This window comes from Equus caballus, chromosome 1 (genome assembly GCF_041296265.1).
Source record: "Equus caballus isolate H_3958 breed thoroughbred chromosome 1, TB-T2T, whole genome shotgun sequence".
Taxonomy (NCBI): Eukaryota; Metazoa; Chordata; class Mammalia; order Perissodactyla; family Equidae; genus Equus; species Equus caballus.
Genome location: NC_091684.1, coordinates 58,424,676 through 58,444,088, shown reverse-complemented (window position 1 = coordinate 58,444,088; position 19,413 = coordinate 58,424,676). Strand labels below are relative to the sequence as shown.

Below are 19,413 nucleotides of genomic sequence, written 5' to 3'. Positions count from 1 at the left end.
TGACTCCATCCTCTCCTCCCCATTCGTTCTGCTAGAACAGGCCTGTAGGGGGTTAAATGGTACCCACCCCCCAAAAGATATGTCCTAACCCTCACAATCTGGGAATGTGACCTTGTTTGGAAAAAGGTCTTTGTATATGTAATTAAGTTAAGGATCTTGAGATAAGATCACCCTGAATTATCAGTGGGCCCTAAATCCAATGACTGTCTTGATAGAGGCAAAAGAGAAGACATAGGGAGAAAAAGGAGAATGGCTTGTGAAGAAGGAGGCAGAGATTCGAGAGAGCTCTGCAGCCACAAACCAAGGAACCTCTGGAGCCACCAGAAGTGGAAGAGGCAAGGAAGGACTCTTCCCTGGAGCCTGTGGAGGGGGCATGGCCCTGCTGACACCTTGACTTTGGACTTCCAGCCTACAGAACTGTGAGACAATAAAACGTTGTTATTTTAAACCACCAAGTTTATGGTAATTTGTTCTTGCAGTTGTAGGAAACTAATGCAGTCATGTGCCTCAAACAGCGTTTCAGTCAACAGTGGACCGCATATATGACGGCGGTCCCATAAGAGCAGCACCATATAGCCTAGGTGTGTAGTAGGTTGTACCATCCGGGTTTGTGTAAGTTCACTGTATGATGTTTGCACAACAATGAAATCATCTAACGACGCATTTCTCAGACTGTATCCCTGTTGTTAAGAGATGCATGACTGTACAAAGTCCTTGGCAATATCCACTCTCTCCTAGCCCCAGGCTCTGGAACTTGCTTGTTCCGAAATCTCTGTAGTAAAAATGTTTTGATCATGTATCTCAATAATACATATATTTATTTACAACTATCAATGCATAGTACTGTACTAATATATTACGTGTGTTATAAAACACACCTAAAACATAGACACGAAAACAGATGAGACGGATGGGAGTATAAAATGATATAACTACTTTGGAAATGTTTGGCTGCTTCTAATAAAGTTCAACGTACACCTACTTCACAACCTAGCACTTCCATTCCTGGGTGTTTACCAAGAGAAATTTAAGCATATGTCCATCTAAAGATCTGTACACAAATGTTCAAGGTGCTTTATTAGTAGTAGCCAAACCTAGAAAACAACCCAAATGTCCATGAGCAGATGAGTGGATAAACAAATTGTAGTATATATATACATACTTCACAATTCTTAGCTATAAAAAAGGAATGCTTTTTTTTTTGGTAACAGTTTTATTGAGATATAACTCACCCATTTAAAGTGTGTAATTCAATGATTTCTAATACAATCACAGAGTTGTGAGATCATCACCATCATCAATTTTAGAACATTTTCATCATCCCAAAAAGAAACCTTGTACCCATTAGCTGTCATCTCCCAAACCCCTATGCTCCCCAACCCTAGGCAACCACTAGTCTACTTTCTGTCTCTGCAGATTTGCCTGTTCAGAACATTTCATATAAATGGAATCATACACTATGTGATCTTTGGTGACTGGCTTCTTTCATTTAGCATAATGTTTTTAAGGTGCATCCATCTCGTAGTACATATCTGAACTTCATTCTTTTTTGTATATGAATAACATTCCATTGTGTAGATATACGACAATTTGTCTATCCATTCATCAGTTGATGGACATTTGCTTGTTTCCAGTTTTGGGGTTCTTTTGGTGGTGTCTTAGTTTGTCAGGGCCGCCATAACAAAATACCACAGACTGGGTGGCTTAAACAACAGGAATGTATTTTCTCACAACTCTGGAGGCTAGAAGTCCAAGATCAAGGTGGCGGCAGGTTTGGTTTCCTCTGAGGCCTCTCTCCTTGGCTTGTAGATGGCCGCCTTCCTCACATGATCTCCTCTCTGTGTGCAGACATCCCTGATGTCTCTTGGTGTGTCCAGATTTCCTCTTCTTAGAAAGACATCAGTCAGACTGGATTAGGGCCCACCCTAAAGACCTCGTTTCAACTTAATTGCCTCTTTAAAGACCTTATCTCCAAAAATGCTTACATTCTGAGGCACTAGGAGTTTAGAATTCAATATATGAATTTGGGGGTGACACAATTCAGCCCATAACAGGTGTCATATTAAGACACTATTGCCAAATGCAAGGTCACAAAAATTCATACCTAAGTTTTTCTCTAAGAGTTTTATAATTTTAACTATTGCATTTAGATCTTTGACCCATTTTGAATTAATTTTTGTATATGGTATGAGGTAGGGGTTCAACTTCATTCTTTCACACGTAGATATCCAGTTGTTCCAGCACCATTTGTTGAAGAGACTATTCTTACTCCATTGAATTGTTTTCATACCCTTGCCAAAAATCAAAAGACTGTAAATGTAAGAGCTTATTTCTGGACTCTCAATTCTATTCCATTGATCTATATGTCTATCCTATTGCCAGTACCACAGTGTCTTGATTACTGTTGCTTTATAAGTTTTGAAAACAGGAAATGTAAGGTCTTCAACTTTCTTTTTCTCATTCAAGATGTTTTGGCTATTCTGAGTCCCTTTTATTTCTATATGAATTTTAGGATTAGCTGGTCCATTTCTGCAAAGAAGCCAGCTAGCATTTTGACAGAGATTGTGTTGAACCTATAGATCAATGTGGGGAGTAGGACCATCTTAACAATACTGTCTTCCAAACCATGATCATAGGATGTCTTTCCATTTATTAGATCTTCTTCAATTTCTTTCAACAATGTTTTGTAGTTTTCAGAGTATGTTTTACCCTTCTTTTAAACTTATTCTTAAGTATTTTGTTCTTTCTGGGGCTATTGTAAATGAAATTTTCTTAAGTTCATTTTTGGATTGTTCATTGCAAATATATAGAAGTACAATGGATTTTTTTATATAGATTTTGTATCCTACAATCTTACTGAATGTGCTTATTAGTTCTAATAGTTTTTGAGGGCTTGTGTGTGGGGACACCTTAGGATTTTCTATATACAAGATCATGTAGGAATGAACTCTTTTTTTTGTTTTAATAAGTATTCTTTTTTTCTTTTAAAGATTGGCACCTGAGCTAACATCTGTTGCCAATCTTCTTCTTCGTTTTCTTTTTTTTCTTTCTTCTTCTCCCCAAAGCCCCCCAGTACATAGTTGTATATTTTAGTTGTGGGTCCTTCTAGTTGTGCCATATGGGACACCGCCTCAATACGGCCTGATGAGTGGTGCCATGTCCGCGCCCTGGATCTGAACCAGCGAAACCCTGGGCCACTCAAGCAGAGCGCGCCAACTCAACCACTTGGCCACAGGGCCAGCCTCAGGAATGAACTCTTGATACATGCAGCAATATAAAAACATTGAAGCCAGGTACAAAAGAACACATGTATATAATTACATTTACATGAGGTTCAAGAACAGGAAAACTAACCTATGGTGATAGAAGTCAGAACAATTATAACCTCAGGACAGAGGATGGGGAAGTCGTGACTAGAAAGGGGCGTGAGGAGATTTTTTTGGAAATGATGGAAATGTTCTTTATCTTGAACACTGGGTGATAGTTACTTAGGTTTATACGTGTGTTCAAACTCACTGAGCTGACACTTAGGATTTATGCATTTGACTGCTAGTAAATTATACTTGAATAAAAAAATAAAGAGATAAAGATGATAAACTATTTTAAAATGTGGTGGGCTAGTAGAATCATTAGCTAATCATCTCAAGGCCTCTGTATACATAGAGATTAGCTCGTCATTAGCAATATACAAAATAAAGCCACAATTCAAATAGCCTTGCTTGTTTTTATTTATTTATTTTGGCTGATTACTTATTATATCTGATCAGATCTTTATTTTCTTTTAACCCCAAGATGTGGCTGATGAGTAGCTTGTACCAGGGATAGGAAAATTGTCAGCACTCTTGTTTTCTCATTGTTCATTAGCTTCAGTCCACAGTTCCTATGCAGAAATCTTTCTAAGCCACTTCCTGATTTTGTGAAGGTCAGTGTAGTTAAAGCCAGATAACATGATGCATAAAACTACTTCAATCAGGCAGTTATAAGATGGTAATCCCTCATAATATGCTAAAAATGGCCCAGGAAACAAAGGAAGGGGCTGCTATCAGCCCTTCTCATTATGAGAGACCCTGGGGACAGGATGACACAAGTAACCATCTAGAAGGCTGACCAAGCACAGCCACAGCTGCCAGTGTTGACTGGTCCTTAAAACATTGGTAACAATGGAACTTGTAATATTTTCTTCCCACTCCAAGGTGAATTATCTTACGCACACACTCCCTCTGGAGATCTCTCTACACTTGTCTCCACTGCCCCCTGTCTGGGTTCCTGGATGCCCAAGGCTCATGCTCCTTGCCACTGCCAGACAGAACACAACTTAACCACATGACTCCTCAGCCTAAAGGTCTTCTGGGCCCTGTCAATAGAGTTCCTTAACCGGATATCCAATGCCAGCCCCACCCAACTTCACAAGCCTCCCCTCCTGCCTTCCGCCTGACATCACACCAGTCAGCCTCTCCAGGCTTCTTTCCAGCCTTCACAGGCTCTGCTCTTGTACCTGCTGCTCTCTCTGCTTGGAACATCCTTCCTGGCCTTGCAAATTCCTTCTCCTGTTTCAAGACCCTTTGCAAATCTCACCTCCTCTAGCCAAACTTCCTTCTCTCCCCAAGACAAGGTTGATCCCTCCCTTATCTGGCTCTCATGGCATATGTCACCCGATGCTATAACTTTTTTCCTTTTTGCATACTGAGTTTCACTTCTCAGCCATTAAGTCCTCAGACTCTGGAGACTCTTATTCATTTTCGAAAGAACAAGAATATAGCTGCTCAGTCAGTGGAATGAGGAGCAAGGCAGAGGTGGCTATGCATCCAGACCCAGCCTTGGGCCTCAGCCGGGACCAGAAAATGGACCCAGATGCGGGGGAAATCGAGAGTTATTGTACTTTTCTCCCAGCGAGTTGGCTCTTAAAGACTTCACCTTACTATCTTCGCATGAAGCAACCCACCTCAGATCCACTCTATTGCCATTTTAAAGACATGGTGGGGCACCAGCTTGGGAATGGGAGAGAGGAAGGGTTGCCATCACAAATAGCACAGAAAATTCTCTGATTTGGAACGATATGGGATATGTCAGTAAGAAAGACCTGAAACTCGTCCATGTTCAAGAGCAGAGGGGATGGGTGCCAAGTTCCTGGCATGCCTGATTCTGCACACTGGAAAAGGCAAGAGAGGGAGAAACCTTTCCATTCCCTCTTCCAGAGTCTCTCCCACAGTCAGGATGTCATGCAGCTCCAAGGCAGGAAAGTTAAATATAGGATGTTTAGCTCTGACACTTAGCATTTTGCTTCCAAGAAAGGGTTAAGGAGGGAGCCTGGTAACAAAGACCCCTCAGAAAGCACTTCTGAGGGGGCAGGGCAGGGCCCAGCAGGAGCAGTTGGAGGTAACTGTTCTTACCCTGGAAATCCACTGCTGGGCTGCTGGGCTCATTAAAGCCATGATCAGAACTCCCAAAGGGATTATCACACAATTCTCTCTTTTATAGAAAATGGTACAAAAGGAAATGGAAAGAACGTTTAGGCTTCTTACCTTAGTTTCAGTAAGCGGGGGCCGGATTGGCCTTTCACATGCTGCATCCTTAAAGAAAGACAAGACAAGGTAAGGTGCTACAAAGACCTCTCCACAACTTGCATTCACAACATACTATGCTAATAACTAATCATGCTCAGAAAGCAAAAGTAATTACAAGTAACCTTGAAATAGCTTAGCAAATTCTAACATGATTTCACCTCTGGAAGAAATGCGGCAGAGCTCAGAAATGTCTGATTCACAAATTTATTCACACCAACATTTATTAGGTGCTTACAAATGTGAAGATTCAAATATGAGAAACAACAGTGGCTCTGCCCTCAGGGAGCCTGTGATCCACTAGAGAAGACAGATGTGTCAATCAATAATGGAAGCACGGCACCGGCTGAGCTGCTGGAGAGGTGTGTAGGGGAGCAATGGGAACATAAAGGTCTGTCCCTGCTTAACCATTGGCCCCATGTGTCCCCAAGACTGCAGGATGCAATGCTTCCTAAATGAGCATGGAGGGAACATGGCCAGCAAGCAGCGACCAGCTTGATGAGGTTAGCATCCTCGGGGAGTTAGCATCCTGTTAGTTAGCTCTTTCACAACCTTTTTTTAACTTCCCATGCCTCACAGATTTTGGAAGCTGCTCACAATCAAGAGAAAGGTTCATGTGGATTTCTTCATGATGGCAGCTGAAGGGATAAGGAGGGTGTTGTAAATTGTTTGCAAAAACAGCCACGGCAGTTCTCCTCTCTGTGCCCGTATTCTCACACAGTCTCCTCCCACAGCGACTCTGGGATTGGTTGTGTGACTTGCTTTGGCCAGTAGGACAACTTCAATGTCGTGCAAGCAGAGGCTGGAGAACTGTGCTGGGGGCTTGCCCTCTCTTGCTGCTCTTGGGACTCTTGCAATCACCACTCTTAGTGGGTGAGAAGGGACAGAACCCAGAATGACAGAGCACAAGAGGCAATCCCACTGTGTAAGGAAGGAGACTGAGGTTTCCAGAAAGTCGCATAGGAGCCCACAGACGTACAGCCAATTGCTGTAAGAATCAGGGGTAACCCATGCGTCCTCCCTGAAGGGCAGGGGCCATCTTTTCAGCCCGTCTTATCCTGCCTCGCATACAGTAGGTGCTCAATAAATGTTTGCTGTTCATGAACTGAAAAGCGGTGCTCTCTTCTGAGTAGGCCCAAATCAAACAAGCTCCATAGAAATCATGGTGCTAGGGAAGCAAGAAAGGGCATCCCATAGACAGCCCAAGTGACCAGGACAATCTAGGCAATCTAGGCATGGGCTTTCCCCATGCCCAAGGCCCAAACACTATAGGCCTCGCACCAATATCTGCAGGAGAGCAACCTTCCTGCTGAAAGGGCTCTGATGAAGCCTTGCAAATACTTACAGGCCTACGCAGGAATTCAGAGTCAGGCAACAGTGAAAAATACCACCTGGGGCTTGGAGAAAGAAAGGAACTGAAGGACCATACAATTTTTGGCCCTTCCTCAGATTGAGTGGAAATTCAATATCCAGAGAACAATATTTCTAAGCTTGAAACAACCGAAAATATAACTATCCTTAGCAAGTTATGGTTGGAGCAGCCTCACCTTCAGCCTTGAGTTTGATGCGGAGGTAGAAAGAGCACAGGTTTGGAGTCAGGGAGGCCTGAGTTTATGTCCTGGATCTGCCACTGGCCAGCTGTGCAACCTTGGGCAAGTAACTTAACTTTCCTAAGCCTCAGTTTCCCCATCTGTAAAATGGAATGACACCAACTTTGCTGGGCCTTTGTGAAAATTAAAGGAGACCATGTAAAGTGGAGTGGCTGGTGCAGAGAAATTGCTCATTAAATGGCAGTAGCCACAGTAAAGACCGTGGATTTACGGAGGCACAGGGCAATAACTGCAGCTTACGGCGACTTGAGCAGTCAAGCCAATTTCAACTCCTGGGTTTCCAATTTTTGTCTGAGACCTGAGGGCCTGTGTTCCTCTCTCTGGACCCCCAAGTACCAGCCCTTGACCCACAGAATGACACTGAACTCCCAATGCCAGCGCCCAAGCCTGCTGACTGCCACGTGGCGCCTGTGACACTGGCTGCTTTGTGCCACCTCTCCAAGGGTGGCCGGGCCTGCTTTAAACTCTTGGTGGCATTCTGCCTGGGGCTGGCAAAGCTGGGCAGTGGCACAGGAAGGAAGCAGTGGGGACCAAGAGAGGTGGCAATGACATCTCAAACAAACCTCCTTGTTTGGAGGTGCTCTCCATTTCCCAGAGCAGGCAAAGCTTTTTTTCTAGTAAAGGAAAAGAGAGAGAAGAGGTGTCGGAGGTCCAGAGGCCACAAGGAGTCTTCAAGTTTACGTGTTTAGTGGCCTCCATTCTCCACTATAACCCAAACAGGCGCCTCAGGTTCTGCAAGTGAGGCTGAGCTCCCATTTGGGCATTAGAAACAGGACAGAATTCAGTCCTCTCAAAGCCCTGCGAGGTAGGAAGGGTGTGTCTGGGCTGGACTTTACAAAGCCCTCCTCAGAGACAAGGAAAAGGGCATTTTTAAACCAGTCCTGTAGGGCTGAGGGAAAGTGCCCCCCCTGCTGGGCATACCCAGGCCCCTCACCTGCAGGGAAAAGCAGCTCCTTGAGCTGCAGTCCCTCTGTACTTTCAGATGCTATCCGGGCACTAATTTGTCACTCAAGGGCTGAGCAGCCCAGGCCATTGCAGTGATTGAGGTGCTGCTCTGAGAAATCGTGGCACCCAGGGCAATCCATAGATCCTAGCCCTGTGTTCGCCATTGGGCTTACACCTCACTGTACCTCAATTTCTCAAACTGTTAAAAGGGAGCAACTTGCTCCAGAGGGGTCGCCTGCAGCACAGGTTAAGTGAAAGTGAGCCGGCTACTCAGGAGAATGTAATGTGTCCTATAAACATTTTCCAAGATTTGTTTCAGCATCCAGGGGAGAAGGAAAGTTCTCGCTAAGAGATAGGAATTGTCTTCTGCTTTTACGTGGCAACGTAAACTCTGGCCTAGGAAGGCTTCTGTTAGAGAGAAAAAGCCACCCTCCTGTTTGCAGCACACATTTGTGACTTCGCGGCATAACTCTAAGAAGGGATGAAGCACAGGCGTTACATGAACTATCCTCTGGGCTCCCCCGGGTCAGGACCTACGTGGCCCGGGTGAGAATTAACCCGCACAGAGGCAGGATCTGAGGAGCCCCCACCTTGTCCCATAACACGTCCCTGCTGTGCCCTTGGTCTGGGGTTTCCATTCCATAAAATGGACCCCAATATAACACCCTACCAGAGAGAGTGGGCTGAGCAGGCCACAGTGCATGTGACCACGTGAAGTCAGAGAAAAGCTAGGGGAGGTCTTACCCATCCTCGCTGGCAGGTCTGTCCCATGGTGGGGAGAACAGCTGCTGAGCCCCGGGCCTTTCTTCTCTTCTGCTCTCAGCAGCAGGGGCTGGGACGCCTGGAGAAAAGCAGAGCCCAAAGGAGGCAGCGTCAGAGGATGGTTAGCCTCATTCCTGTCCTCACCACTTGGGAGGCTAAAGACCCCAAAACTGAGGACTGTGGGCAGAGTGCAGGCCTCTGTTTCCAGGAGGACCTGTAATCCCAAATAAAATATCATAAGTTTTCTGGAAGGATGTTATTCTAGAAGGAATTCTCTGGAGGTTTGTCTGCAGGTGGTGTCTCCCACTAGCTACAGCCTCCTCTGCTTCAGATGAGGCTGCAAAAAGGGTTTTGCTTTGGGGAGGAAATCAAATAGAAACGGAAACTGGCAGCTTCCAAGGGCCAAAATTTCAGAAGTGTGATCATCACAGTGTCATTCCTTTCCCCTGTCTAATTTAAATAGGGTAGGGAGTATCTCCGGGTAAAAATTACTTTTCTAATTATAAACGCAATGCACACTCATGACCAAAGAAGTCAGAAAATACAGGCAAGTTGTTTAAAAATAAAAATCACCTTTACTCTTATAGAAACAAGTTCCATTAACATTTTGGTATATCTCCTTTCTTAGATTTTTCTCCAGGTAACTACATACCGAAAACAACACTGAAATGAAATCATGCTGTAATACTCCTTTTAAATCTACTTTTCTCCACAGAATAATACATTATGAAAATTTTTTCACATCAATAAATACAGATCTCATCATTTTTATTGGTTATACCGTATAACTGATATACAGAAAGGCCAACTCAAGAATCCCTTTTCAATAAATGTCAGATATCCTAAGTTAAAATTCATAGCAATTTTATTGTCCCTAGCACGTCCTGAACAGCTTACAGATGTTATGTGATTTGCCTGACAATTAGCACCTCAGCAACTCCAGAAGCCTCCTTACTCTTCAAGGCCTTTTCAGTTCTAAGAGGGTAAGGCAAGAGTCCAGCCTTCTAACACTGGTGTAGCGCTGGGCATCCAGCCACTGAACCCCAACGGCTCACGGGGGTGAATTCTGCCAGAGCTGGTCTTGGCAGAATACCTGTCACCCCTAACATCCCTGGCCAAGCTCAAAGGCATAAACAGAATTTGTGGGAGTTTTTTGTTATTCATTTACATGCACAAGAGTTGATTTAAAGCTCATACTTAATCCTTTCATCCCAAGGGTTGCTGGAAGAAAGAAAACACAGAACTTGACTTTTATATATTCTTCAGAGAACTGACAAATATGGGTACTGGTCCTACAGTTACCTGATAACGGCCCCTCCTCCTACTAGAGGACAAGCGCCAGGGTGCAGGGACTTTACATGTCCCCAATGCTAGGCACATAGTAGGCGATGAACGCAGCCTTGAGGTCGGGCTGCTTGGTGTGAAGCCCTATGTGATAGCTTCGACTCTGGAAAAGTTACTTCACCTACCTGACCCTGTTTCCTCACCTGTAAAGGGGGATGGTAACTGTGCCAATGGAATCACATAGGAACGCGGGGGTGTGCACGCAACAGAGCACTTAGAACAGTGCTTGGCAACTACCCAATGTCTGTAAGTGAGCCATTATTACCACTGATTAACCAGTAATTTTACTGAAATTCAAAACGGTTGTGAAAGCAAAAAGGGCTTTAGCTTAGGGCTGTAAATGGCTAATAACTGGAGGCACAGCCTGTTTAGAGGTGGCTCAAAGCAGTGGGTCCACAAGGAGAGCACACAACAGTTTACTGGGGCGAGGGAAGACAGTATCAGAACTTTTATTTATGACTTTGTGTGATCTCACCCTATAACTTTTTAAAGTAACTCGTTATAATGTACACATCATTTTAGTATGTTACTAAATGTATTTCATTTTTAAAAATTGAGGTACAATTCACATATCAAAAGATTCACCCTTTGAAGTTTGTATATAATTCAGCGGTTTTTAGTATATTCATAAGGTTGTGCAACCATCACCACTATCAATTCCAGAACATTTTCAGCACCCCCAAAAGAAACCCTATATCTATCAGCACTCACTCCCTACTCGCTCCTCCCCACAACCCCAGCACCCACTAATCTACTTTCTTTCTCTATAGATTTGCCTATTTTGGACATTTTGCATATGTAGAATCGTAAATGTATAAAATCTCAAAATAATTAAGATATATGTATTGCGGAATGTGTCCACAAAAATATCTCACTGATGGAGTGCATGCCAAAAACTTTGGGGAGCCCTGGCCAAGAGCGTAAAGCCATCTCGGTTTTGTCCCCAGCTCCTCTACTAACTTACTCTGGAGACACTGACAGGAGGTGACGGCCTCCATCAGCCTGTGCTAATGAAATTCCAACAGCTGGCACAGTCCAAAGCAGAATGTGATCTAAACATAATATACATTTTGCTTTGTAATTTATGATTTGCCTGTTTTCATAAAATGATATTCTCCTAATGATGCTAGATTAGCTAACAGTGAAAATAGCAATGTAGCCTGGGACCTGGGTTCTAACCCTTGCTCTGCCACTTCCTGAACTTCTCTGAGCCTGTGTCTTGGTCTGTAAAACGGGGGTAATAATAGGTGAGAATGAGTAAGCTTTTCCATTTCTGTATTAGAATATGCCCTTAGGTTAACTCTCTAGTTCTCTTCCCTTGGTTACGCAGTAACGGTAGTAGGTCAAATATATTACTGAGCAACATTTCTGATGATAAAAATGACCCCTGGTTGGTAGATTGCTTCTGGGCTGGAGGAAGTGTAAACACTAGATGAGATGCCATGGCTCTGTGCTTCCCTGAGTGAGATGACTCTTGTCCCCGGCAGCGACTCTGGAGGATGTCCTTATGGAGTTGTTACAAGAGAATTTGGCTCTAGAGGGGCAGGAGACTTTTAGGCCAGGGAGAAATCCTGCACCTGCCCAGTGAGATCTTGTCTCTCCCCACCTGAGCTGCTCCATGTGTGGCCTGCTGTAAGGACCACTCAGAAGAGGAGCACTTGGCACGGCCCTGCCGGTGAACTGTGGTTCCTGTCTGATAGCCTTGCAGGCAGACTGGGGCCAAGTGCGGCCTGTGGCAGTCTTTGAATCTGAAGGCTGAGTAGACTCTAGGAACACTCCTGACAGGTGTTGCAGATTAAGTAATGCAGAGAGCCTGGTATACAGTACGTACTTAATATGCAACAACTGTAAGTACTAAATAAATGGCAAATATTATTATTTTTTTTTGTTTTATCTACACTTACCAACTGATAGTGGGCAAGAGATTATTCTAACCCTGAGAAGCCCAGGTAGGGGTATCAGGTTGCCAGATATAGCCCCATTATGAGACATGAGAAAACACCTCTCGGTAATTCTCAAAAGAGAAGTTATACAAATGTGCATTCAACAAGTATTTATTTGGCATGAACTGCATGCTATTCTCAATACTAGATGTCAGGAGCACCATAGTGGAAAAAATGGACACAGCCCCTGCCCTTGAAGAGTTTATAATAATTAAAGAGCAATTACAGTGCATTGTGATGAGAGAAGAGTGGGGAACTACATATACTTGGGAATCTAAGAAGTCTTTTCAAAGTAAGAACGCCAGCCTTTGGTTCACGGCACCGAATCACAGGCTGGACAGAGACTGGAGCCCTGGCACTCACTGTTTACATGTAGACTGCTGCAATCAGGGACACGCCTCTCTGTATCCACACCCTTGGCTAGTTCCCATCTACAAAGACCTGGGCTTGGACAAATGACTTGCTTTGGGCAATCGGACAATGGCAAGTGAAAAAACTAGAAAAGGGCTTATGCCTGGGGGCTCACTCTCTCATCGCTCTTGGGACCCCTGCCACTGCTGCCATGGGGAGAAGCCCCAGTTAGCCTGCTGGATGATGAGAGGTCACAGTGGGGTGGAAACGAGCCATCCCAGCCGAGCATCTTAGGCCGCCAGCCCCCAACCAACCAGGGAGCCGACCGAGATGCAGGCGTGAGATCAACGGAGACCAGCCACACCTGGCTCAGATCGGCAGACCCATTGTGATATTGTGATTAACAATAAGAAATATATATTTGGTCTTTGTCCCTGTTCCTGGTACACAGCTCCTAAAACCCTTGTAATTTCCTAAGTGCTAAGAGCAATGGGAGAATCTTTTGTTATAATAAGTATTATTTTATTATGTCTATTGTATTATTTTGTCAAATAGCTCCAGCTCCTAAAATAGCTCCAGAGTGATAAGGTGAAAGGGATGGTTTGTTATTCATAACAAGCCTCTTTCATCCACCCCTGACTTTATGTTAATGATGAGGGGGTTGGTTGCCTGGGGAAGCAATCATGTGATTAGAGGGTTGGAACTTCCAGGAACCCTTCCCACCTCCAGGGAAGGGAGCGAGGCTGGAGTTTGAATCAATCAGCAATGGCCAATGATTTATTCAACGATGCCTATGTAATGAAGCCTCCATAAAACTCCAGAAGGATGGGGTTCAGAGAGCTTCCAAGTTAGGGAACACATGGAGATACTAGGACAGTGGCGCGCCCAGAGAGGATATGGCAGCTCCAGGCCCCTTCCCACATACCTTGCCCTATGTGTCTCTTCCATCTGGCTGTTCCCAAGTTTATCCTTTTATAATAAACTGGTAATCTAGTAAGTAAACTGTTTTCCTGAGTTCTGTGAACTGCTCTAGCAAATTAACCAAACGTGAGAGGGGGTTCTAGGAACCTCTGATCTATAGCTGGTTGGTCAGAAGCACAGGTGACAATGTGGACTTGTGATTGGCATCTGAAGAGGTGAGGCAGTTTTGTAGGACTGAGCCCTTAACCTGTGGAGTCTGCCACTATCTCCAGACAGATAGTATCAGAACTGAGTTACATTATAGGATACTCCGCTGGTATCACAGAATTGCTTGGTGAGAGAAAGAAACCCCACACATTTGGTGACTAGAGGGGTCAGAGTGAGGAGTGAGAAGGAGACACACAGGTGGAATTTTTCTCCCTTTACAATCACCCAGCTGAGCCCAGCCCAAATTGCTGAAACAGAATTGTGAGCTTATTGTTTTAAGCCACTAAGTTTTGGGGTGATTTTTTAACACAGCTATAGATACCTGAGCCCCAAGGAGTCAGTCCCTGCCCAGGAGTAGGCTGTAGTGGAAAAGCCCTGACCCAGGAGTCAGAGAGCCGGCTCCAGTCCTGGGTCCACCACCTGTTCCCTATCGGTCTCAGGGAAGATGCTTAACCCTGCCAAGCCTCAGTGTCACCTGATAACAGTCACTCTCCTGTCTACCTCCCAGGGTTGTTGTGAAGATCACACACAGCCACTTGGATCCCTCAAGGGAGCTATTATTAGCACGTCCTGAATGGAAACTGCCAGTAAAGGAACTTTGTTGCCCGATAATCATTAATAATGCCACGCGAAGAAAGAGCTGCATTCACAGAGCACTAACTGTGCATCACATTTCTTACACATTTTCTCATTTGATCCTGGTAACACCATTACAAGGTGGATAATACAATCCTATCTTATAGATGAGGATGCTGACATTCAGAGGGGTGCTGTAACTTGCCCAAGGTCACACAGCAGGATATGGGAAGGCAAGCATGGGCTCAGATCTTACGGACTCCAGAAGCCCACTTTCTTCCAGCTCCACCTGCTGCCTCTCCTCCAGGGTCTGTGTCATGTCATCACCCTCCTCGTGCCTCAGCCTAGTGAATGCTGGAGTGGGGTGAGCTGTATGCTCCCCAGTTCCAGGCCCTCTGCAAGGAGAGCCTGCAGAAGCTCAGCTGCCCACCAGCATTCGAGGCGGTTCATCAAGGGGCTGGCTCTGCGGCCTGGTTAAGTTTGATGTGCTCCGCTTTAGCAGCCTGGGTTTGGTTCCCAGGCGTAGACCTACGTCACTCATCATCGGTGGCCATGCTGTGGCAGTGACCCACATAGAAAATAGAGGAAGACTGGCACAGACATTAGCTCAGGGCAAATCTTCCTCAAGCCAAAAAAGGAAGATTGGCAATGGATGCTAGCTCAGGGCCAATCTTCCTCAGCAAAAAAACCCCAAAAAACAAAACATAGTTCATCAACAAATTCCACATGTACTCCTGCCTTCCTTTCTAATACCCAGGCGGATTCCCAAGGCCAGTTCAAACACCGCTCTGGATCACCAAAGCAACCTTACAGGAAATAAATGTTACAAGTTTCCCGTTGGTATTTATTACTTAAAGTGTCCACGGGTTCTGTCGTATGACAGAGAAGACTGTGCTATCATCTTCTTCTGTGCCTCACTATCCGCTGCTAACCAGGACACAGGAGTGAATGGGAGAAAGGAGCCCTCAGGTCTGGCCCCCCCTCAGCTGGAAGATCATTCAAAGCAGCGTTGCTCTTTGTCAAGAGACTGCTTGGCCCAGAGCTCACGTAGAAATTGGTGGCATTTCCACTGGCCTGCCAGGAGCCCAGTCTGTATCTAGTGGTTCCATTCTGCACGCACACCTACTTCATACTGGGAGCTGGCAATCCCCTATCACTCCATCAGCCTGGGAGCCCACTGTCCTCACACACATCTCTCTAGAGCTCCCTCCTCAGAACCTACAGCACCTGTGTAAACCAAGTGTTGCTGGTCCCAAAAAAGCTGGACAGGCACCATTATAACATGATTTCAAAATAGATGCTTCACTTCTTGTGTCATTTATCTGAATTTAGGGATCCTGATTTCCCAGCATTTTAATAACAGAAATATCCACAATCCATTTGCATTTGCTAATGGCTGGATTCTCTGTTTGTTTCCAGCTATGCTCTTTTTGGTACCATTTCAGCCTCTTTTTCAGAGAACATGCACCAACACCACCCCTCCCCCCAATCAATTGACTTCCCATCTTTCCCTTAAGTGTCTCACTTTGAGGAAAAGATAACTAGTAATTACTGAGTGCCTATTATTCGTCAGGCACTGCTACAAATAACTCAAGGCATTAATTCACCATTCATAAGTAATATTATCCCGTTTTACAGATGAGAAAACTGAGATTCAAAGAGGTCCAGTAACTTGCCAAAGTCATACCGCTGGCAAGCAGCCAAGCTGAGACTTGAACTCAGGCTGGCTCCAGCTCCTGCACTGTCAGCCCCTCCACTACACTCTCCCTCTACAGCATGGCATCAATCCAGACACCAAGGTTAATAAGAAGGGCAAATGAGTACTCAGGGGAGAGAGGCCTTTCACAATTTATCAAGCTATGATGAATACAAGCACAGCATTTGCCTTTAAAAAAAAATCACACTGTAAATAACATTAGCCCAGTTACTTCAAACAAAACGACCGACCTTGAGTGAGTTTTGGTCCAGTTACAAATCACTGTTTAACCTTGGGAAAGTGTTTGTCCCTTTCTGGGTCTCATCAGTGAAGTAAGTGGGTTTAAACTCCAGGATGTACCCTTTGAGATATGAAACTTGGGTTTCTCTTTACTCATCTTATGTTACAGAGAAGGACAGGAAGCTCCTAATGCAAAAGGCCAAGGAGGGTCTGTCTCAGGGAGGAGTGAGACCACTGTGGTTTGGCTGCCCCCTCACTTGCCTTGGGATAACTTGAGACACCTCTGCTGGCTCTTCACTTGGTCTCACTCTCATTTTTCCAAAAGGACAACATATGCTGTCCTTGCAACCCAACTGTAGATTCTTGGCACAAAGCAGTTGTGGGTGGGTGTTTGGCTCTTTTCTTCCTCAAGAACAATGCTCTGGGTAACAGTTCTTTAGCTGATTAGCTGGAGTCCTGAGAACAGAAAGGGACAAAAGATGCATTTGTCATAATATTGAGTCACCAAAGGACTGGAAGGGGTAGAGGCTGCACCAGCATCATGTGGAAGGAAGGGCACAGGCTTTGTTTCCAACCAAGAGGACGTTACTGTGGCCTCGTGGGCAGGGGCTCAACTTGGTGCCTTTGACATTCAGACAGTGCTTTATGATTATGAAGTTCTTTGTGCCACTGGGACCTCACAGAAACCTTGGGCAGTGGGGACAGGAATGGTGACAACGATGGAGAGGATGGTGAAGATGGTGATGACAATGGCAGCTCATGTGCATCGAGCCCTCGTGTACCAGGCTCTGTGCTAACAACTTCACGTGCATTGACTCAGGAAGTTTCCCAACAATTTCAGGAAGTAGAAACTGCTTCCTTGTGCCCGGGGAAGCCAAAGCTTGGAGATGATAAGTCATGTGCTCATAGGAACACAGCAGTAGTAGATCAGGGTTTTGAACTCGGGTCTCTCCCACCCTGGGGCTTTAGCTCTTTATTTTATGGGTGCCGTAGCTGAGGCTTAGAGCCAGCAAGTAGCTCAGAGCTAGTAACGCTAACTCAGGTTTTAAAATCTGCGGAGAAATGAAATGCCCAAGTTGGTGGAAAAAATAGAGAAGGCAAACCGCTGGTTGGTGCCCAATGGAGCTGGGGTAGACCTGAGCCCAAAGTCCTGTGAATGTCCCAGGCCACCTCCTTCTTTCCTCCTCCCTTCATGAGGCATTTCTTTGGGGACAAAACCCCGTGTTCTTCTGTCCTCTCCCGCAATCCCAGAAGTGACCCACCACCATTCCCCTACCTAACTACCTCACCTCTTTCCTACTCTCCTTAAATCCTGCCCTCATGGAGCTTGCAGTCTCTAGGGGAAAGAGATATTAGTTAAGAAATCACATGAGTTAACAAGTACAAACTGTGAATTGCATGTGGTAAATCTCATGAAGAAGTACAGGGAGCCATGACACCTAGACCTGGGGGATCATGGAAGGCTTCCTAGAGAAAGTGACTTTGGATCTAGGAGATGTTGGTCTGGGCCAGAGTTTTCTTTGGATGGTCCTGAGGCAGGGCCAAGTGAGCCTTGAGAAAAGAGGAGAAAGTGGTAGGAGGGTGACGTGTCCTAATACTTATCAGGCCCTCTTGTCTGGCCCCATCCAGATTTGAGCGTGGCTGACAATGGGCTGGCTTGGGGCTCTTCCTCTGGGGCAGTGGTTCTCAAAGGATAGTGCCTTGGCCAGGGCAGCAGCATTACCTGGGAACTTGTTAGAAAGCACATTCTCAGGCCCCGCCCCAGACCTATGGAATTGCAAACTTTGGGGACGGAGCCAACAATCTGTGTTTAACAAGCCCTCCTGGTGATTCTATGACCTGCTAACGTTGAAAGCCATGTTCTAGATGCCAACAGTCAAGTGGATTCACTCGTTAAAAGCATAATAGATCCTAGTTCTCTGCCGCTCTCTCATGTTCTCCACATGGAAGACGAATTCACAGATGATATTCTGAGAGAGGCCTGCTGGGGTCTGTAAGCTGTAGAGGTTAATGGGACAAGTAGTTTGATGGGGTGGGGGTTGGGGATAAAATACAGGGATGTTAGCAATTCTGAGATTAATTGCCCAGGGGTGATACTCCAGAAGCTAAAAGCATGTTATTTGGAAACTGGAAAGAACCCAGCACATCCTGCCCCCTTCCTAATCTCATCTAAGACAAGGGTACCTTGGCCTTCAAAGCAGCCTTTTCCATTGTTGGCTAGTTACGTCTGTGATGAACTCTGCCTCCCTCTGACCTCCTTCTGTTGGTCTTAGTTCTCTGGATTCTTGCAGAGAAACCCTCTCCGCCTTTGCTACGATCTCCGAATAGTAGTAATCATGCTTATTTACTGTTTATCGTGAAGACAGAATCATTGACCAACCAACGTATAAGACCCTGGACTTACAAATGTTCTTATTAAAGCGAGAGTGAATGTGACAGAAACTTCAACTACACGGGCCCTTCAGCTGGGCCTGCTGACGTGAGAGTGACTACGCAGATTGGCCCACACTCTGGAGAATGGGAAGGTCACAAGAATCTGATTCCTAACTCTGGCCTAAACCTCTGATGTCCCCTAGCTCACTGACGCCTCTTCCATGTGGTTTCTTTCAAGTCTTGTGCTCATGACTTGGCTGGTGAGGAAGAAATTTTTGGACCATATGTTTAAACTATAAGTGTTTTTCAAGGCTATTAACTACTTCACAGCCCAGGATCTACCTAGTTTCAGGAAGAAACAGAACATGTTTCTTGTGTCATTCTGAGGTTCCTCATCACACCCAACCAGTTGTACGTTCATTCACACATTCATGTAACCATCCTGCATATCCAGTCCCACTCCATCCTCCTCAGTCTACCTGCACTTGGGCACTACCCAAGTTCTTCAAACTGAGAAACCAAAGTCAACCCTAGACAAGTTCTACTCCAAAGAATACGCTAACAGAAGACCCAACTCAGGGAAAACGAAATGTGGCAGAGTTAAAAGAGCAGCTTAAATTCCCTTTCAAGCTTGGACTCTCATGCTCTCCTAGCATCCTTTGCAACGTGAGGAAGAAGTCAGGGAGATGATGAGCCCATTTCAGAGAGAGCAAGACTGAAGCCCAGGAAGAAATACAACACAGGGACCTGCCTCTCAGCCCGGTCATCCCATCACCAATCAGTGGCCCCCAGGCCTGGGAAGGCTGTCGGGGACACCACTATCTGGAGATGATGTCAGCCCTCGAGTGATGATAGGGAATTTATCAACCAACATAAAACATCAA

The 19,413-nt window shown here is 45.3% G+C and overlaps 1 protein-coding gene across 10 annotated transcripts in view; it reads right to left on the bottom strand.

Moving 5' to 3' along the window:
* HK1 (hexokinase 1) overlaps nt 1–19,413 on the bottom strand; it is a 105,925-nt gene that overhangs the window by 74,383 nt on the left and 12,129 nt on the right. For 2 of the 10 annotated variants that reach the window (XM_070226408.1, XM_070226424.1), the window contains exons 2-6: nt 17,446–17,492; nt 16,418–16,612; nt 8,861–8,957; nt 7,109–7,251; nt 5,523–5,570 (exon numbers count right to left, since the gene is read on the bottom strand). Coding sequence is in view for 3 of the 10 variants with exons in the window: in XM_070226385.1 (XP_070082486.1) it covers nt 5,523–5,570; nt 8,861–8,887 (75 nt within the window). In the remaining 7 variants the exon portion in view is untranslated. The remainder of the gene's footprint in view (nt 1–5,522; nt 5,571–7,108; nt 7,252–8,860; nt 8,958–16,417; nt 16,613–17,445; nt 17,493–19,413) is intronic. The other 8 variants (XM_070226400.1, XM_070226385.1, XM_070226397.1 and 5 more) reach the window with 4 other exon arrangements.